The 22,845-nt window shown below is 36.5% G+C and overlaps 2 protein-coding genes across 2 annotated transcripts in view; one reads left to right on the top strand and one right to left on the bottom strand.

The window, feature by feature from the left end:
• Window positions 1-14,393, top strand: part of LOC137489914 (uncharacterized) — a 171,963-nt gene extending 157,570 nt beyond the window's left edge. The window contains exons 1-3 of the mRNA XM_073948534.1: window positions 227-435; window positions 702-848; window positions 9,641-14,393. Of these exons, the coding sequence (XP_073804635.1) occupies window positions 764-848; window positions 9,641-10,875 (1,320 nt within the window). The 5' untranslated portion in view covers window positions 227-435; window positions 702-763 and the 3' untranslated portion in view covers window positions 10,876-14,393. Of the gene's footprint in view, window positions 436-701; window positions 849-9,640 lie in introns of the transcript that reaches the window.
• The window catches only part of LOC137489786 (uncharacterized), a 284,916-nt gene that overhangs the window by 125,620 nt on the left and 136,451 nt on the right, over window positions 1-22,845 (bottom strand). The gene's annotated exons all lie outside the window — the stretch shown is intronic.

Genomic DNA, 22,845 nt, shown 5'->3' with positions numbered 1-22,845 from the left:
TTTAGATTAAAGGTTTTGATCAACTTCAAATACTGAACATCTGTGTGATTGTGTGTGTGTGTGTGTGTGAGAGAGAGAGAGAGAGAGAGAGAGAGAGAGAGAGCGAGAGCAAGTGTCAAGTAGAAAACTAGGAAGAGAAATATTTGAACAAGTCATGACTGCAACAATAGGTGGCAAAAAACTAAAAACAAAAGACTTTTATTTTGGCGTGGCATGTGACGTCATTAGGCTGCGCCGCTCTTGCGCTTGATTCAGCTGGAGAAAGGTTTGTTTTTAAAACCTTTACATAAATATAAAGCGATTGAATAAAGTTTCAGGGTTTTCATCCGATGCTATATTATGGACCTGCTGTTGGCATTATTTTGACCCTTTTTACAACGAAGTACTATTTACTCAAAGTAATTAGGGCTATTGTTTGAATAAAGCAACAGAAATGTGAGTAATAAGTGTTTTAATTAAGGTTTAATTTATTAAAAAGCATAATGTCATTCCATTCTAAGGACAAATCACTATATATAAGAAATGGAGTACTAGTTTTAATCAGCTCATTGTGTCTTGCTCAGACTTACCTGATTTATTTTTGTTAATGACTCTCATATAAAACTGTTAAAGCAAGTAATGAAGAGAAGTTATTTTGATTCTGTTCATTGTTTTATTTATTTTAATCAGGACGTTTTTAATGTTTTTATTTTTTTAAACAGGATAAAGTGTCCAAACGCAGAGAAAAACTGCTGAAGTGACTGATCTCTACACTGTTATAAAGATGGCGTTTATTAAAGAGGAGAGTGAAGATGTGAAGATTGAAGAAACATTCACAGTCAAACAGGAAGATCCACAGGAACAAACAGGTTGGTTTTCATTCTTAAAGACCAACTTAGTCATTTGATCCTCCTTCAGATATATTTTAATAAGAAGAATACTAAATTAAATCCATCTTGCAGCCCTGAGTGTGCTGCCTAGTTCTCCTAAATGCACATAAGCACTCATTGAAAGACAGGAATGAGTTTCATCACTTGTTCTTATTTATGTCAGACTTGTTATGTATTATTCTCTCCTATTTTCACTACCTTCTTAAGGTTATTGCTTTTCTTGTTCTCTTTGTTTGTTAAGTGTCCTTGAGCACTGGCGCTATATAAAATAAATAAAAACAAAAAATTAAAAAGGTTTAATTGAGCTGACAATATTTGACCTACAGTATTCTCATAGAAGATATCTGCTATTACAGTGATGGTGTTGGCTTAGTACTTTCCATTTGCATACGTCACGTTGATCACAATTCCCTTTATTATCAACTTCTTTATGGGTTTAAACTTGTTTTTGTAGTTGTTACTAGTTCTCACAGATATTATCTTAGTTTGACCTACATTATTATAATAACTAATTACCAGGGCTATTGTGTTTAAACAGGGCTTCCGCTGGGTCTTAAAATGTCTTAAATTCCAAAATCAAAAATTTAGGCCTTAAAAAAACTTAAATTTACTGAAATATTGTGCTGTATGTCTTAAATCTTTTTAAACAAGTCTTCACTTTCCTGTGTTCATGTTTTGTTACCCAATCTGGCCAAAACCCATACAATCACCAACAAGACATTTTAACTCTGTTTATCATAATGGTGAGGATATCGACCAGGACAGATTGTTGTGCATATATTTAGTTTAATATAGTTTTTAAAACTTTTAAAACATTTGTTTATTTGTTTTTTTTTATTTTAAAGAATGTTTATTTTGGGTGATTTATTATTGTATTATTAAATATTTTATATTAAAATATTTTTTGTTTGGACATATAAAAATCTTTTTTATCTGGGCCAATTGAAAAATTCCTTAGTCTAAAATTTCATTCATAATGGTCTTAAAAAGTCTTACATTTAACTTGGTGAAACCTGTAGAAACCCTGATTTAAAGTATGTCAAAAAACGTGGAGGCCCTAATTTTAAATATGCTGAATGAAATGGACACCAAAATAATAAATTATTATAAAACATTGTACAGTTTTCTAAACTATATGATGTTGTGGGACAATGTGAGACAAAACAAATTAAAGTGAAACAATAACGTTTAGCATTGCACTGACTACAACTGGCCAACAAACTAGTCTAAAAAAGACTTTTGCTGCTTAGGAAATGGATTACAGCATGCTGATGATGTGCAAACATTTGAGTGTAAAGTTCATCAGTATTGACCATATTCTTCACGTACCAGCAGGTGTCGCCATTGGAATCTTTTTGCTTTTTAAAGAACACATCTTTAGATCCTAAAAACAGCGTTAATATAATAAGCCAAGACTGACATGCAATGTGTTGAACACCTGCAATGTTTTTTCAGCAATTCATAAAAATACTGCATATGAACTGTCTATTGATTTATACAAATAAAAACCATTTATTAATAATATAACAATTAATTAATCATTTATTTATAATATAATACACCTTTACTAAATGTGCTTGTGCATTTTTTTGTTTATTTGTTGATGTTATCTCACAGATGAAAAGAGAACAGAATATTTGTACTCAAGTTATAATACACTGCTAAAATAATACAAGTTTTAGTAAATGATCCTAATATTTTACAAATTACTCTTTAAAAAACTACTTTGAGTACTGGTTAATTACTTTTGAAAAAAAATATGTTTTTCATTATAGCCCTTTTTAATTATACAATTATTTATATTGTTTAATTGTTTAAATCACAAGGCTACATATAGGTATTTGCATTAACAAAGTATGGTCTATTTTTTCCGTACATGACAATGAATCATTTTTAATAGCACTGGCAAAACTACCACATACTTTTAAGGCCATAGAGACACTTTTTTGTCCATTTTTAAACAATACTTTCAAGCTTTTAAATGTTTAAAGTATATGATGAAAATATTTAAACTTGGGGTTTTATTTACATATTTTACACTGTTTTTCTAAATTGCTTGTTGTCTACACAATATTTTATTTTACGCTTGATCCTAAACTGAAATAATTTTACAAAAAAGACAAGAACACTGTCAGTAATAAAATAAAAAAACTAATTACTTGGTTTCTGACAACACTACATTTCTCAAGGCAGTGCTTTAATATTGTTTATTTTGATAAATGTAACAGATTGGTTTGACCTGTAATGCATGTACAATTTTGTGATGCTTTAAGACAGATCAGAATACCTCTATTATGTATAAATCACATAAATACCTCATCCAGAAACATTTCTAGCATAATTATTTTGCCGTAAAGAAATAAAAAGTTCCACCTTTGCTAAAAGTTATGGTAGGCTAAGTTTCACATCACAATACAGCCAAGTAAGTCCGTTAGCATTGTCACCGGTCATGCACCAATCTAATTCTAAATACTTGTTAGTTTTTGACTAAGTTTAGTCAAGGAGCAAAGATAAATAATTTTTACTTTTAAAAGATTACAATTGTATTTGATGATGAGATCATGAGAGGACTTGCAGTTCATTTGAAAAAGCCTATTCAAGAGCTCGGATATCCAGTTTTGGCGATTAACTACATGACTGCACTCTCGTGTTAAAATAAAGCACTTGCGACATTTGCAGAAATGAATAATTGCGCATTACCTGCAGCTCGCGCCAACACTCTTAGAGCCTACTCACACTATGCTATCCAAACCGTGCCCAGGCCTGTTTGCCTGATCGTTTGAGAAGTGTGAGTGCGCTGAATCGGGCTCAGGCACAGTTCACTTGGGCTTTGGCGCGGTACGCTTGTGTGTGAGTGCAAAACGCCCCTAAGCCAGAAACTGAAAGCAAGACAATTCTTTTAAGGGACTATTTCATATGCATTTATTAATCATTCTTACAGTTCAATGAACACAAAACTGTTGTAGTTTATTAAAGACGCAAACCCCTCACTGCACCACAGCTGTGCCTTCAGCAAACCTCCTAATTCCTGCAGCACGTGGACTTTATGACTGTTTATGAGTGTCAGAAGTGGCGGATCTGTTCGGCGAAATATTTGATTGTGTGTCACCGCATCCCAAACAACTAAAACAACATAACTAGAGAAGTCTCGACTGTGCTGAGCGAGAGCACTTCTCTACTGAACAGTGCATCATCGATGATGTAAGCGTGCCCAGCCTGAATGTTATGTGAGTGCGGGATGTCGGAGGAGTCGGGAGGGGGGACAAGCGTGCTTTGGCCTGGTTCAAAGCAACTGTACATAGTGTGAGTATGCTCTCAGATTAAACTAGGCTTCAGAAGAGTGATATGTTAGAGGCGAGTAAACTCCTTCGGTGAGAAGAGAGCCAAACGTAAGTAGATCTTCAAAATGGCAGGATGTCCGCGGCTTAATTACTCTTGTGAATAACATCTCTACAGTAAAAACCTATGCACCCAAAGAGCATTATTTCAATAATGCATTTGTTTTTAAGTTGTTGTTTTCTGTCACTTTAACACAGAAAGGCCTTTGTTCCCGCCCTTACGTTTTACGCAAAACTAGACAAGGTCGATTGTGATTGGTCACTTTTCATGTCAAAATCATCGCTTCGAAATCCTGGTATATTTTATATTGGTATATTGAGAACCACTGCTGAAGGAGATAAAATATACCCACACAGCATCAAAGGCCTGCACCTTTCCACAACAGCATCTCTGTTATGGGTAGGAGGACGACTTGGTTTTGCTGTAATTGTGGAGTTGGAGTTGTGAGTTCATACCACAACAGCGGTGCTTGGTCTGGAAAAGCCATGATCGACACTGGAGCCAGGCAGGCAAGCATTCCAGAATAAAACATACCTGCACCAGAAGAAAAAAAGTACACAGAAAAAACTCAAGCCAAGCTCTTTCATTGTTCACCTCAATTCCCCCACCACAAAGTCTATTCTAGTTACCAGATAATAGGGATGACAAGACACTAATAAAAAGCATTAGTTGATCAATCTCACCTGCATCTGGAAGTAAAGTGCCAGTTACATCAACTACTTCTGCAGAATCCACAAGTATGTACCTCCCAGCTTGGAAGAACAACTGTTCTACAGCACTGCTTGTATACTGACTTCCCTGTGCTGATCAGACAACGTCCATACCGTTTAACACCAGAGAAGCAAGAGATTGTTAAAGAGCAAGTCAAAGAAATGCAAATGAATGGCCTCACAGAACCTACACACTTAGCGTGGGCCTCACGCATTAGCTGCATTTCCACTATCGCGCCTAAAGAGAGCGAGCCAAGGCCAGTGACGTTTCCACTGTCTATTCCGGGGCTTAATCGGGCCAAAGCGGGGCTGTCTTGGGGCCAGCGGCCAGCCTTTTTCGGTCCGTCAAATACCTTGGGCCAAGGAGAGCCAGCTGGGGCTTCGGGGCGGAGTGAAAGGAGAGGCGGGCAGTTTTCTGATCGCACATGAGTACATGCGCCAAACAAATAAAGAAATAAGGGAAAGAAAACATCTGGACTTATAGTCTGGGGTCTTTTTGCGTATGATCACCCTTATGTTTCCCTTTTAAATGTAAGGCTGCTGCATAAAATAATAAAGTATATTAGCATTTTATTTTATAGTGAGGCTTTTTGCTGCGTCCTCCTTTGTTTCAATAAAGCATAATAATCTTTACACCATATTAATGACACAGCAAACAGTAAAGGTTTTCCAGAGTTTTTGTCAAGTTTAAAATGTTTGTTTGTGCGCGTTTAGATGCCTGTATGTGTGTGTGAGACCGGGCAAGAGTGCTCCTTCACAGCTCTGTTATGCCGCGAGTGGCTTTTTTCTTTATTTATTTTGGAGATAATACACAATATAAATACAACAGAAAGACATAAAACTTAACAAATTATGTAAAGTATTTGGATGCGATGATATTAATCAAATAACGCAAACAGAGCATTATTTCGGTGAGTGAAAGCAGAATCTAGCCTACACCTTTTTTTCTGTCACTCAGTCCTGCGCAGCACTCGCTGCTTTAAGCGCATCGGGGGAAAGTCCAAACACAAAATGTGTTCTATATCCTCAAACAACTGTTAATGTTTTTATATGACGTGGTTAAATTTATAAATGAAACTTTAAATGAAGCTTTAGTGAATAGCTGCTGAACGCAACAAATATGGCTATATTTTATTAGGCTACTCGCTCTTGTGCTGTAAAACACTTAACACGATGTCTATCAAAACGAGGATGTTATAAAATACATGCCATATCAAGTTATAAAGGAGAATTTCTGTGGCTTTATATTATGGATGTGTGCGCTCTCTGTGTTGGTTCCCTCTGTTAGTGGCGAGAGCACTCGATGCACAATGCCAACAGTCGGTCGGCGAGTAAACAAATGTAATTAATGGAAATACACAGGTCTGTGCGTATAGACATTTCATGTACTGCTGTACAGTAACGTGTCATTTGTTTGTTTCGGTTGTCTTCATTTTAATGGTTTCGTTTTGTGATGATTCTATGGTGTGCTTTATCTGCCTGTCCTGATTCCCGCTAAAGTGGGCGGGTTGTGTGACGTTTGATTCGCGGACGTTCTGTGGGCGGTGTTTGCGTGACGCGCTGTGAGCTACTAGCCCGACAGTGGAAACGCGACATGATTTCGGCCTCATTTCTAAACTTCCCGGGCTATTGGCCCGGCCCGATTAAAGCCCTGGCTCGCACTGGCCGATAGTGGAAATGCGGCTAATGTCCTTGTCCCCAAAAAAGATAGCAGTATGAGGTTCTGTGTGGACTATCGTAAAGTGAACTCTATCACAGAAAGAGATGGAATCCCTCTCTGGTGCTGTCATCTTCTCCACGATTGATCTCAACAGTGGGTACTGGCAGGTAACTATGAAGCCTGGAAGTGAATCCAAGACTGCGTTCATTGCTCTTGGGCCTATACCACTTTAAAGTTATGCTCTTTGGACTTTAAAATGACCCAGCAACATTCCAGCAATTAATGGAGTCTGTCCTAGGAGAGTTGCGGGGAAAAATGTGTTTTATGTATATTGATGACATCATCATATACTCGCCTTCAGTCACCCAACACTTTAAAGATCTTCAAAGTGTCATCACCTGGTTACACAAAGCTGGTCTGATCATTAACCTGAAGAAAAGTAAATTCTGCCAACATAAATTATCATTTCTGGGACATGTGGTGAACACCCAGGCCATTCCTGCTGATTCCATAAAAGTAGAAGCGATAAAATCCTACCCGGTTCCAAAAACATCAAAGACGTTAAAAGATTCCTTGGATTAGCAGGGTGGTACCATATGTTTGTGCCAAACTTTCCTCAAATTGCAGAGCCTATGAACTTATTGAAGAAAAAAGGGCAAATTTTTCAATGGACACCTCAATGTCAAAAGCATTGAAGAAATTAAAGACTTGTCTCACCTCGCCTCCCATGCTTTGACATCCTGATCTCCGACTCCCTTTTGTGGTTTCCACCGATGCCAGTGATTCAGGAGTAGGTGCAGTGTTGACACAACACAAGGCGCAAGGACAGGAGGAATTTATTGTCTATGGAAGTCGAACACTGACCAAACTGAAGGTTAATTACTCAGCTACAGGGAAGGAATGTTTAGCCATACTATAGGCCAGGGGTTTTCAAACTGTGGGGTGCCAGCGCCTGTTAAGGGGGGAGCGAGAAACTGAGGTGTGCACTCGAGTAAATATGATGTTTTTTTATGTTCACAAGAGTCAATCTGATTAGTCCCGCAGCTAACTAACAAGCACGAAGCACCTTTTGTAGTTAATGCGATCGCGTAAAACATGTACAAAAAATGTACCTGTGGCTTTTCAAAATGAATGACGGTGAAGATAACACCGGTAAATCAACTGACAAAAAAAATGACGAGTGCCCTTCTGAAGCATTAAAGCAAACAGATGACCAACCCTCCGCATCAACGGGGATCTCCACACAGAGAGGATTAACGTTCACTGCAAAAACCAAAGGCCTGTGTGCATCAAAGCAATGGAAGTATGATAAACAGTACATACAATACGATTAATAACGAACCATGTCTACAATGTGTTGTGTGTTCAGAGGTCCTTGCAAATGACTGTTTAAAACCTGTGAGACTGGTGCGTCACTTTCAGATGAAACATCCAATGTCAAAAGATAAGCCAGTCAACTTTTTTCGATGTAAAGAATTAGCATTAAGAGGACAAAAACAAACGATGACCAGTCAACACAAGGAGGTTAGATGGCTCTCCACAGGCAAAATCCTGCAGCGTATTTTTTCATTGCATGACGAACTGAGGATTTTTCTAATTGATTGTGGATCTTCCTTTAGGAGTCGTTTTACTGACACTAAGTGGCTCACAGATTGTACATACCTGTCTGACATATTTGATTGGCTTAATTCGCTTAATTTGTCCCTTCAAGGCCTGTGTTCAAACCTACTAACAATGTCTGATGAAATTGTGGGCTTTGTGAAGAAACTGGAGCGATGGAGAGGGCAGGTGGATGCAAGAAAATCTAGAAATGTTCCTGACCTTGGATGAATTTAACAAAGAAAATGTGTTTAACCGGGATACTACTAAAACGGAAATCACTCTCCATCTGCCATCTCTGTCTGCACATTTCAATAGGTATTTTTCTGAGCAGCATAATTGGAACCAAGTTTACAAAGCGCTGGATGCCCTTCTGCACCTTTCAAGTGACCGTACTTTGAAGACACTGTTCGACTTAACCACACTCAGAATTCTGGCTGGCAGTGGATACAGAATATGCTGAACTTTCGGAACTTGAAATTGATGTACTCTTGCCTTTTGCTTCAACTTGGCTCTGTGAAGCAGCATTTTCTGTGTGTACGTACATCAAAAACAGACTCATGTATCACACTGAATCAGGTAATGTACATGCACTTTAAACGCAGCAAATAATATGGGAGTGATGTTTGCACATGCTTTATAATTTTGGCTCGCTGGACAAAAAGGGAGGGGGCGCGAGTGAAATTGGCCAAACTTGGGGGGGCGTGTGTCCTAAAAGTTTGAAAACCCCTGCTAGAGGCTATCGAAAAGTGTAGACATTTCCTGGAGCCAAAACTCTTCATTATTGTCACTGATCATTCCACTCTTCAGTGGGTCATGAACTCCACGAAGACCACCTCACGTTTAATCCGCTGGCCCCTTCGTCTTCAAAAATTTGACTTTGTGGTTGAGTACAGAAAGGGAACACTGAATGAAGCACCAGGTGCTTTTATCTTGCATTCATCCCTTACCTGGTTGTCGTGTATTCAGCTATAAAAGAACTAGTATTTCCCATCACCATTGCAGAAATCTGGGAAGAGCAACACAAAGAACCAGATATAATCAAGATATTGCAGAACCTAGTAGATAAAGATTCTACTATGCATGAGCAGTTTGGGTTATTTTATGACAAGTTATATTATTGTTTCCTGTTGAAAGATAAATTCAAACACTACAGAATATATATATATATATATATATATATATATATATATATATATATATATATATATATATATATATATATATATATACATGCCACCCTTATCCCAAATCTCCTCCAACACTACCACACACATCCATTAAGTGGACACTTGGGTATTTACTAAACTTGCCAAAGAATACATCTCATTGCTTTCTGCCCTGCAATGTGGACATCTGTAAAAACGTACGTGAAAAGGTGTGTGATGTCTTTTCACTTTTCAGCTTTTGATGAGAGTTTCTAAGACTTAATAAAAAACTAATGTTTTATTTCTTTCTTTCAGACCGCATTAAAGAGAATGAGGGGAGTAAAGAGGAGAAACATCATGTCAAAACTGAGGAAAAAAATATTTTTTTGAAAAGGAGAAACAAGAATCGTTTCACCTGTACTCAGTGTGGAAAGAGTTTGGCAAACAAAAGCAAACTTAAGATTCACATGATGATCCACACTGGAGAGAAACCATTCACATGCACTCAGTGTGGGAAGAGTTTTAACCGCTCATCACACCTTAATCAACACATGATGATCCACACTGGAGAGAAACCATTCACATGCACTCAGTGTGGGAAGAGTTTTGACTGCTCATCACACCTTAATCGACACATGAGGATCCACACTGGAGAGAAACCATTTGCATGCACTCAGTGTGGGAAGAGTTTTAACTGCTCATCACACCTTAATCAACACATGATGATCCACACTGGAGAGAAACCATTCACATGCACTCAGTGTAGGAAGAGTTTTTACTGCTCATTCTCCCTTAATCGACACATGAGGATCCACACTGGAGAGAAACCATTTGCATGCACTCAGTGTGGGAAGAGTTTTAACTGCTCATCACACCTTAATCAACACATGATGATCCACACTGGAGAGAAACCATTTACTTGCACTCAGTGTGGGAAGAGTTTCAGCCAATCATCATCTCTTAATCAACACGTGAGGATCCACACTGGAGAAAAACCATTCACATGCACTCAGTGTGGGAAGAGTTTTTACCGCTCATTCTTCCTTAATCAACACATGAGGATCCACACTGGAGAGAAACCATTCGCATGCACTCAGTGTGGGAAGAGTTTCAGCCTATCAACATCCCTTAATTACCACATGAGGATCCACACTGAAGAGAGACCATTCACATGCACTCAGTGTGGGAAGAGTTTTATCCGGTCATCATACCTTAATCTACACATGAGGATCCACACTGGAGAGAAACCATTCACATGCAGTCAGTGTGGCAGAAGTTTCATCCAATCATCACACCTTAATCAACACATGAGGATCCACACTGGAGAGAAACCATTCGCATGCACTCAGTGTGGGAAGAGTTTCAGCCTATCATCATCCCTTAATTACCACATGAGGATCCACACTGATGATAGACCATTCACATGCACTCGGTGTGGGAAGAGTTTTACCCGCTCATCACACCTTAATCAACACATGAAGAAAAACCATTCAAATGCACTCAGTGTAGGAAGCGTTTTTACTGCTCATTCTCCCTTAGTAGACACATGAGGATCCTGTGGTCACACTGGACTTTTCTCGCCATAGACTTCCATTCAGACGCACGTGAATGCATCAGACCGGAAATGCAAGTTCGTGCCTCAAGTTTCGCAGTTCATTGCCTTGCAGAGTTCAAGCTTGGTGAATTCTGACCTGCAAAATTGCATAACTTGACTGTGTGAGACCTATCGAAGATCAAAACATGACCTCTCTGGACTAGGGCTGTAACGATACACCAAACCCACGATTCGGTTCGTATCACGATTTTTGACCCACGATTCGGTTCGTATCACGATTTTTTTTTTTTTTTTTTCGTGTGGGGTGGGCAAAAAAAGATTTTTAAAACTATTTTTTATTAAATAACATTTGAAAAATCTTTATAAACTAAACATCAAAGAACAATATTAACTATGCAAATTATTATCAATATAAATAGCCATATATAAAATAAATAAATAGCCAAAGCTATATCACTTCTGTTTTCTTTGTAACAAAATACTGTTGAAAAACCAAACAGAACTAAACTCCATTGTGTAGATGGTTCAAGCATGTTGAAAATTCTTTTTCAATCAAGTTCTCTTACATAGAAAAAGTAAATTAAATAGCTACTAGGGATGCTCATTTTGTTAATTTTGCTAACCGACAACATTAATTGGTTATTACCGGTTAACTGGTCAGATTACTGTTAATTTTATATTAAACAAATTGACGTGTCTATTTTTTGTCTGACACATTAAATATTGCATTTTAAAATACTGATTTATTTTTATATGTTAGAATATTAATAGCGGAACAGAACAACAGAGCATTTCCACGCACCTGCAGTGTTTAGCACAGAAGAGCAGAATAATCTAAATAAAATAAATAGGACTGCCCTAAATTATTTTCACTTAAATAATTAATTTATATTACAAAACGACAATACTGACTGATTCTTTTTAATAACCGGCATAGGCTTTTTTTTCCAATCATATGTTTTTTTCTTCCGTCAAATAAAAATCGCAGACTTCCTCAAATTGCCCGCTTTACGGAAAATATGCATTTATTTAAAGCTCCGCTGTTATTATTATAATCACAAAACCTTTTACATTTTAATAGAAATCATTATTTTAAAGATTATGTCCTGATATAGCCTATGCTTTCCTCTCTCTCCCTCGCGGTTCAAGTGCGCGCGCTGCATGATGAAAAGACAGCAACAATGCGCTCATATGTTGACTTTTTGTAAACAGTTTTGTTGTTTAAATATGATATTGCATTAATCTGCGTACATGCTTTAAAAGCTGAAAATAAAAAGTAAAGCCTATTTGTTGCGTTTATTATGCAGATCCAGGTCAACATCAGTGCTGGTTAAGCATCAACAGGTCTGTATCAAACAGCAATATTCTTCTTCCATTTTGCTTCTTTGGCAAATGCGTCTGTAGGCACGGGATACACGTTATGGTCCCGCAAATTAAGTATGCCTTGCAGTTAAACAAGGGGCGAAAACGAGGCGCACCTCACTGCCTTTGTTGACAAGGAAAAAAGAAGAGGCGCGGTCCTCTTATGAAACGACTGAATCAGCTGGGTATCGATTGTGCAAAGGTGTTGCTGTCTGTGTTGTTACAATAGTAATATTTAATACTATTGTGATATTCAAGATTTGTACATTCATACAGCTCTGGATAACTTAAAACAGCGATTAGACCTTCAGAGCGGCGTTAATGCGTCCTGAAGTAAAGCGAAACTGCTTAAAACTCCAGCAAGATAGAGTGATTGTATGCAGAGCCATATACCTTTATCTCTAAATAAAGTATAACTATAGAAACTGTGTTCATCTTAACTGAAAGCTTCGTCGTGTTTTCTGACCTCACACATCGCGCACCTGTCAGTCAGCACTCTCAAAGGTTCAAACAGAAATCGCACAGCACGGATACAGAAAAGTTTGCGCAGTTACCTGACATCTGGTGAACGCCCATCCCTCTCTGCGCAGCCACATTAACAGTGTGAGCAAATCATCGTATATGCGCTGAAAATCCAGCCGCTTTGACAGCATTGGCAATGTTTCTGGCGTTGTCGGTTGTCAAGCGGGGTTAAGTTGGTTTTGTTTTTGATATTCCTGACACATTCAGACAGTCCCTTACTAAGAGCTCCGTGCGAGCTCTTCCGGCTAAATATTGCGAGGGCTTAAACGGAGCAGTGCTTGTAATGTCGAACGAAAAAAAGTGTTAATTAGCTCAACTTTTGCTGGCACGCGTGACGTTATTGGCAAGGTATCACGGGGTGTGTCGCGATTCTCCCTTATCACACCGCGACACAGGATCGTAGATCTGAGTGTCACGATTTCGATTTTATATCGTGTATCGTTACAGCCCTACTCTGGACAGTTAGTAAAATATAGACCAATCGCTCGCTTTTTAAATGTCTGATCATCTTGTTTAATCCGGCTCCTTTTCACAGCGCTGTACAACAGAATTTTGCATGCTCAAATTCTAGTGTGACCGCAGCTTCGATGTGGGATGAGTTTCGGCAGCTCCTCAGACCTTTATTAAACACATGAAGACCCACACTGGAGGGAAACCATTCACATCTACTCAGTGTGGGAAGAGTTTTAACCAATCACCAAACCTTAATGAACACATGAAGATCCACACTGGTGTGAAAGAGTATATGTGCTTTGAGTGTGAGAAGACTTTTATTACAGCTCCAAAAACTGCACCAGACGATTCACACTGGAGAGATCGTACAAGTGTTCAAACTGTGACAAGAGGTTCAATCAGTTAATGCATCTCAAAACACAAAAGAGGATTCACACTGGAGAGAAACCGTACAGATCTGATCAGTGTCTACAGAGTTTTGCTCATTTGGCCCAGCTTAAGAAACACATGGACAAAAAGTTGCACACATGACATGAATGCAGCAAAACATTTTTCTCATGTGCACAGGATGTTTCATGTCTGAATAATGTTTGAATAAGCTATAAATAACAGTATAATACAGTATAATAGGTATACTGTTTTCCAACACTCCTACACTGCAGTAGATGGGGATTGTAATTGTAAATGTGTCGCGCTCCTTGCATTTATGTAAACACATTGATGGCGGCTGAGAGAAGAACAGTTTCATAAACATTTGGCAAACAGCACCTCTGTAGCTTGAAATCTCGTCTACTCCACTCTCCAGTGTATTCATGTAGCTAGTGTTGTTTTGGATGATGTTCTCTGTTTGACTCCCTGAATGAGAAATCCAGATTGGAGTATGTGGTAAATCGTGATTGGATGCCTGCATTGCTCATCAATGGCTATATAAAAGTTGTTGTGCTAGCTACCTCAGGACCTGTGGCTACTCAGGAGTCCTCATGTCAAGACCTGCCATCTCATTGACTCTTTCACATTATGGTTTTGTTTTGCATTACTTATATCATGTAGTTAAAATGTTGTTGTGATTATATCCTAAGTTCTTTATTTTCATTAGTATCCCTAGACATGTTTTGGTTGCTTTGATTGATTGTTCTATGAGTTACATTTTATAATAAATCATTTGCATTCAGGTTATTTTGTTGGCTCATCTCTCTTTTATGCTGCGACTCAAACAAGCAGGTCATAACACTTTGTAAAATGTGTCCGGTTGTATCCGAGATCTTGTCCTTTCAGTTATGACCATAGGTGTGAGTAAGTACTTAGATTACCTTTCGTCTCAGCTCCTTCACCACAACAGACAATTACATCAACTGCATTACTGCTGCCGCTGCACAGATCCGTCTTTTAATCTCATATTCCATTCCTCATGGCTCATGACAGATACTTAAACTCCATTTGGGGTAAGGACTCTCCGCCAAACTGGAGGTGGCCACTGTTTTTCAGTCAAGCATTATGGTTTCTGACTTAGGCCCCGTTTACACTAATGCGTTTTAGTTTGAAAACGCACAAGTTTTGCTATGGTTACGCCAACCGTCCACACTACGCCGGAGTTCTCTAACGCCGAAAACGGAGCGTTTCGAAAACGCTGGAGAGGCCGTTTTCATTCTGAAACGCTGCTGCTCCGTCTCATTGTGGATGATGGAAAACGGAGACATCTGAAAACGTAGGCGGGGCTGCAGACGTTCGCCTCTCTGATTGGGGCTTTTCCTGAATATTATGTAGCCTAACACGCACAGTTCAGTCCTGCATTCTCTCCGTGTAAGTTCAGACTTCGCAAGTTTGATCAAGGCTGCAGTCTCTTCTTCTCAGTTTGATATGGAAAAGCAGACTATATCTAGGACACGGGTAAATCTTCAAAGGGAACAGTGTACTTTATAACTTCATTCACATCATTATAAAAGTATAACATACAATAAGTTTATACATTATCGGAAATAAAGGCAAGCGATCAGTCAATATACAGAATGTAGGCTACGTGGTTACATTAATCATTAACTTATCTTTGCGCTTAGCCAAAACACGTTACCTGAGAACAAGTAATAGATTCCAATGACCAAAGTCAGGGAATATGTCGTTAGATAAAGACAACAAGACGAATGAAATATCCCGTTTAATAAATGTAGTGAGATTAGATCCAGCGGGAGATGCTTGATGAGAAGTCTGACTAGCACAGCTCTCATCTGGGTAGATGGGCTGCAGCGCTTGCCAGAGAGTGAGTGTGTGGTCACGTGATGTGCGTTTTCAGCGTTTTGGTGTGGACGGAGAGCTGTTCAGAAACGCTGGGTAAAACGCGAGTGTGGACGTGGATCGTTTTCATTCTAAAACGCCGTTTTAAAACTAAAACGCACTAGTGTAAACGGGGCCTGGGAAGCTTCTACAAAAACAACACACGACTCTTACATTACTTTATAACCAGGCTTGGGAAAAAATAAATTGAAATGTGTTTCAAATCAAAATACCTCAACATAAGTGTATCAGCATTAACTACAAAATGCAGCAGCCAAAACTAAAAAATAAGCTTCCATCAATAGTCCTATAAAACAACAGCAACAAATCAAATGAAGATGGCTAAAGTCAACTTATTTTCCTAATACATCATTATTTCTCTGTAAGACTGGTTTGTAAAGCTGCTGAACTTTCCATCCCCCACTGTATGTGTCTTGAGTCTTCACTGCTCCCCACTGCTCATTTGCATCTTTATACCAGCATTAATGGGGGTCAATTGAGTCTTATCCAATCACATTCCAGATCCAGTAGCTCAGCAGGGTTGTTTCTATATATTCTGGGTTCCTAACAGAAACGTCATTGGCTTATTTTGCTAAGTAAAGAGAACAACTTTGTATGACAAACTATGATTGTTGATTCCTACATTGGGATTATTACCAACAACAACCTACAAAGAAAAGCCCACTGAGGCCATTTCTCATCCCACTTCTTTATTGAAGACTGAAAAGGTGAGTTGCACATTCTGAATTTACACTCAAATAATATCTGAATGCTAACATTATAAAAAGTAAAATCTAAACATGCGTGGATGCACTGTTCAACGTTGTATTAAAGTTCTTCAGTCATTTTTAAAAGGTTCTTTACAACTTTTTATTTAGTTTTTTGTTTGTTTGTTTATTTGGTTATGAATATTGTTTTTATCCTGACAAATGGACTGTAGCCCAGTTTCAACCCAAGTTAACCTAGTTAAGTTTCAACCTATTACATATATAGGTTGGAACCTGGCAGGCAGTTTTGAAGAATTTGATGTTTCCCCATTCAAACATAGAAAGAGGTGGTAACATCAGTTGAATGCAAGTGAATGAGTTAAAGCTATGGATAAAGAAATGCAATCATTTAAAGAAAATGCAACCTCCTATCAACCTACCTGAAGGTGAAGATCTGGGGGGTAAATGCTTTTTTTTCAATTAACATAAAGATTGATGGTCTTACAAATACAAAACAGAAAGCAGATAAAGTATAAAGTGGAAAATGTATCAATAATTCATGACAAAGAGTAAGTAGGGGGATAAGCTAAACAAAAAAAAAAGACTTTTATTTTGGCGTGGTCATATAGCTGCGCCGCTCCCGCACTGGGATTCAACTGGAGAAAGGTTTGTTTTAAAGCTTTTACACCGATGTAAACCGACTTATTAAAATTTCAGGTTGTTCATTTAATGCTAGATGTACCTGCTGTTTACAATATTTTAACCTTTATACAAATAAAGTAGTATTTTACTCACAATAAGGTCTATTGTTTGAATAAGATAGGATAAACTTTATTTGTCCCCGAGAAGAAATTCTTGTCTTGTGCAAAAGAGTGCTACAACGTTGCTGTAAGCAGACAATTAAATAAATAAAACAAAATAATTAACAACATTTGTTAAAGTTTAAATAAAGCAACAGTAAAGTGTATAATAAGTGTTTTAATGAAGGTTTAATTTTTAAAATTGCATAATGTCATTCTATTCTAAATATACATCACTATATATAAGAAATAGAATAATGTTACTAGTTTTAATCAGCTTATTTGTGGCTATTGTTTCTTGCTCGCACTTACCTGATTTATTTTTGTTAATCACTCTCATATAAAGAAACTGTTGAAGCAAGTGTTGAAAAGAAGTTATTTTGTGTCTGTTCATTGTTTTATTTATTTTAACCAGGACATTTTTCTTGCTTTGTTAATTTTTACAGGATAAAGTGTCCAAACGCAGAGAAAAAATATATATTATAAGGAATGACTAGTTAAAACATGTAGTAGTAATGAATAGTTTTTATTTGAAGGGCACCTATTTTACCTCCCTTTCATAATTTAAGATAAGTCTTTTACGTCTGTAAAGTTTCAGCTTAAAACACCCATCAGATTATTTGTTATACATTTTAGAACGTTGAGATTTTTTGCTTTAAACACTTCAACTTAGTGATTAAACACGTTTTTTAAAATTGTCTTAAAATGTATAGAGTAGAGGATTTGATTAACTCCAAATAAGTGTGTCTGTGTATGTCAGAAAGTGGAGGGAGAAATGCCAATAAGTCATGACTGCAACAGTAAGTGGCAAAAAAAGACTTTTATTTTGGCGTGGTGTGTGACGTCATAAGCATGCGCCGCTCCCGCGCCGTGATTTAACTGGAGAAAGGTTTGTTTTAAAGCTTTTACCCTTATATAAAGCGATTGATAAAGTTTTTTTTTTTCATTCAGTGCTAAATTATGTACCTTGTTGACAATATTATTTTAACATTTTATACAACTAAGTACTATTTCACTCACAATAATGAGATCTATTGTTTGAATCAAGATAGGATAAACTTTTTGTCCCTGAGAGGAAATTTGTCTTGCAAAAAAAGTGCTACACGTTATAGAGGTAAAGTTGGTTTTTAATTCACACATTCGTTCATTTAGAAGTCAGAGAGGTTTCCGGGCACTTTGTGTCAAGATGATTGATTGTTATTACCCTCATAAAAATATTCCCCCCTCCCTCCCACCCTCGCGTGTCCCAAATCTGGACACTTGGACACCTGGCCATCTGACCCCTAATTCACCCCGCTCTGAACTAGGGATGTTTTTGATATCAAAATACAAATTGATATCGTAGCGGGGGAAAAGGCGTTGTTATTAGTGACATTGTGACGGTTTTTGCGTGTGTGTATTGGGCAGTTATGTGCTTTAAACATTTAAATGTGTATATGTTTAGAAAGAGGGGAAAAAGGTTGCTTTTATTTCAAGAAAAGGTGTACATTTTCACATGAAAGTTTTTTGACATGTTAAAATCCGACAGTTTGTTTCGTTTTTCTTTCTTTCTTGTTTAGTTCAGTTAAAAAGTGTTAAAACGTATTATTTAAAAACAGAAAAACAAAACGATGTTAGAATTAAACTGTTAGTAGAGTAAATAATGTTAGTAAGAGTATTTGTTAAAGAAACGGAGATGTATCTTACGGAGACTCGGGGAGCGAAATCCGTGTTTATTCCGTGTCTCTCTCTCCCTCCGGAGAGGGAAGCTGTCAAAAAGCGGGTGTGAAAACTCCGTGCGCGCGCGCGCATACATAGACCCTTAACTTACACAGCCAGATTTTAGATAGACTTTAAACAGTTTGAAACAAGTAAAAAAGTTAATTTTTTTTAAAAGTTAAGAAAAAGAATTAAATAAAGAAAATAAATAAATTCTTAAACGTAATGAAAACACATTTTAAGTTTTAAAAATGAGTAGAATAGTTTTAAACAAAACGACAGCTTGTAGCCTAAGTACTGCAAGTGAAATATTTTTTAAAAAAGTAAGTATATGTCAAGAAAACGAAGTAAGTTAGGAAAAAAAGATTAAGTTGATCTTACGGAATATCCGGACTTAGATCCTCACTTGTTGCCTGTTAGAGAAGAAATGATGACAAAACTAGTCTAAGACACCGCCCCCCAAACTCCGCCTCTGTACCACCCTCAAAATCAAAATCTTATCCGAGAGCAGTGAAAAGTGCGACCGCTCTCTCCTGATGTCAAACACATGATGATTAAAACGTGAGAAACAATGAGACACACGTAACCCCGCCTCCAACTCCGCCTTTAACCACACCCCCCAGATTCAGCCAGCCAATCACGAAAAGGCAGAAAGGGGGTTGGTTCTAGGTTAAAACCAATGCTGAAAAATAAAAATACAAAATGTTTTAAAACAATTTAACTAGTTAATAAAACATTTTAAACAAATAAATGTTTTTCACAAATACTTGTTTACTAAGTTTTATGAAAATAATAGGCCTATGTTTGAAAATGATTTGATAACTATGATCATTTGAATTTATGTGATAAAAACAATATACTATGATATTGTTATAAGAGATTAGATTGTTTTGTATGTTTTTATTTATTATTTAAATAAATGTGTTATTTTCATTTAACATTGTTATTTGTTTTAATAGAATGAATTATTATTTATTTTGTAACAGTTTTAAAAAGTGAATCTCCCTATTTACTCTTAGACGGACATACAGGCAAACGCACACACGCACGCACTTTCTGTTATCAATCTAATACCAGATTCTCTAAACCTAATTTAAACAGGAATGTTGGGTGTTTTACAACAGGGTGTCCTGCATGTCTAACAAAGATCCATGTGATAGGGTCAGAAAAAATGTTTGACACAGAAAGAAAAAAAAACCTCAGTAATAGTAAATTATCTGTGTTTTTTCCTTTTAAATGTTTATTTTCTGATCTGATACCAAATTCTAAATATAATTCCACCATGAGTAAAACATTTTCTCATTAGGAATACATAAATTATATTGTTTTTTAAACATCATTTATTTGTTTGTGTGTTTGTTTTTTGCAAAATAAGTTACTAAGTAAATCTAAGTTTTGATCAAGTTTCTAGCTGTGCAAACAAAGTTACAAGCTAACTTTGTCTAATGTAAATACAAACTATGTTACCACTTCACTACTAATGTGTATTATAAAAGCAAATGCATAAATCTAAGTTAGTAAACAGTTAAACACAGATATAATTACATCAATAATTAAACTATTCAATCTCATATAAGTCTAAAACATGAAGACTATGTTTATAAATGTATTCATTAACTTTGGCAAAGTAGTCATATTTTTTTTTCATTTTTTAGTTAGTATTATTTAATAAGACTATCAACTGTTTTTAACTTTGAAAATCCCCACATTCCCCAACATTCACACCCCCCTCACAGCACACACACCAAATGCACGCACACACACACACACACACACACACACACACACGCACGCACGCCCACACCCCCCGCGCATGAGCACTCTCTGTTATCAGTCTAATACCAGATTCTCCAAACCTAATTTAAAAAAAACAGGAAGATTGGGTGTTTTACAACAGGGTGTCTGCCACATCTAACAAGATCCATGTGGCAGGGTCAGAAAAAGGTTTGACACAGAAAAAACTCAGTAATAGTAAATTATCTGTGTTTTTCCTTTTAAATGTTTATTTACTGATCTTATACCAAATTCTAAATATAATTTTCTTATTAGGAATACATAAATTATATTGTTTTAAACATCATTTGTTTGTTTGTGTGTTTGTTTTTTGCTAAATAAGTTACTAAGTAAATCTAAGTTTTGATCAATTTCTAGCTGTGCAAACAAAGTTACAAGCTAACTTTGTCTAATGTAAATACAAACTATGTTACCACTTCACTACTAATGTGTATTGTAAAAGCAAATGCATAAATCTAAGTTAGTAAACAGTTAAACACAGATATAATTACATCAATAATTAAACTATTCAATCTCATATAAGTCTAAAACATGAAGACTATGTTCATAAATGTATTCATTAACTTTGGCAAAGTAGTCATATCCTTATTTCATTTTTTAGTTAGTATTATTTAAAAAACTCTCAACTTTTTAAAATTTGAAAAACCCCACATTCCCCAACATTCACACCCCCCTCACAGCCCACACCAAATGCACACACACACACACACACACACACACACACACACACACACACACACACACACACACACACACACACACACACACACATTTTACTCCAGATACAAGCTGAGGTATTTACAATAGGAGTCTGGCAAATTACACCCCCATCCCCAGAGAACTCTTTTTTTTTCCACACATCGACAACTTTTTGACTTTATTTAAACTTTGTATTAAATAAAATTGATGATATTGTTAGAATATAAAACAAAAAGAATTAATAAACTGTTTTAAAAACACATGTTCACGTATGTGTAAACACAACACACACACACACACACACATTTTAAAATAATAAAAAATAAATAATCTATAATAATTAAACAAATTCTATTACGTTTTGAATGTTTTAAATGACCGTGTAAAATTAAATCTAAACTACATTCATAAATGTAATATATATATATATATATATATATATATATATATATATATATATATATATATATATATATATATATATATAAATAATGTATATGTAAGTTTTACATCATGTACTGCACTTTATTAACTGAATTTGCATAAACATCAACCCCATGCCGTTTTTACAACGGGGGAAGACAACCTCCAAATCATCATCCTTAAATTGAGCAGAAAATGTTTTAGTTTTTCATACTGCTTTTGTCTTCGACTTTAAAACGCATTGAATCCTTTTTTTCAACTCTGTTGAATTTACTCAACGATGGCTGCCAACTTTGAAAGTAGGTCCACTTTTCTATTTCTATTTTATGTTAATTACATTTAGCTTTTTAATTTCACTAAATTATGATTATTCTTTTAATTCATTTTTTTTTTTCTTTCTAGCTCCAATTGAATTTGATTCCAATCTCGATTTTGGTATCGAATTGGATATGATCCTGGAAACAATTTGTAAGTGGATTCTTTATTTTATTATTTTTTTTGTCTGTTTTTTAGTTTTTTTATGTATAAATTTTTATTACATGAATGTTAAATATATTTTGTTTTTCCATTTTATCTTATGGTATTACTAGTTGATGAAGGCCAACTTTTTAGTTGTGATGAGCCAGCAACTACGTCACAGGCTGTAATAGATACAGATTTGGTAGAGGTTGTGGTGGTCAGCGAATCAGCCGCTGAGACTTCGTCGCGATCTGTTGCCACACAGACAGAGGACGCGTCTTTTGAATTGAACACGGGCGAGACAACATCTCCGAGGTCTGGACACGCTGACGGGTCAACCACTGGATATGGTCTTGGCCAGAATAAGAAAATATTTCAAAACCTGACAACGATTCTGACGAAGAGAAAGGTATGTATTAAACATTCATTATGATTTATCATTTTATGATTGTATTATACGATAGGTAATTTATATATTTTTTTCTTTTAGAACAAAATTACGAATCCAAAGGAGCGGATCTCTGGCATGAGAATGAAGAGAATGTGATAAAAGGAGCATATGATGAAGAGTCTTGTGATATTGAAAAACACGTACCATCAGAAATTTTAGATTTATTTAGACCGAGAGATCTAGCACATTTGAACTATGAAATTATGTGCCGGGCAAACCGTAACTTCGAACGGGTTTTACGATTGAATTCAGCGGCGCTGACCTTCGAAGAAACCACTGATGCTGTGTGAACTGGTCAGGATCTGGTTATAAACATTTTACAGAGTGTT

The sequence above is a fragment of the Danio rerio genome, chromosome 4 (assembly GCF_049306965.1).
Source record: "Danio rerio strain Tuebingen ecotype United States chromosome 4, GRCz12tu, whole genome shotgun sequence".
Lineage (NCBI taxonomy): Eukaryota > Metazoa > Chordata > Actinopteri > Cypriniformes > Danionidae > Danio > Danio rerio.
The sequence above is the reverse complement of the archived record's forward strand: the minus strand, read 5'-3'. Positions and strand labels throughout refer to the sequence as shown.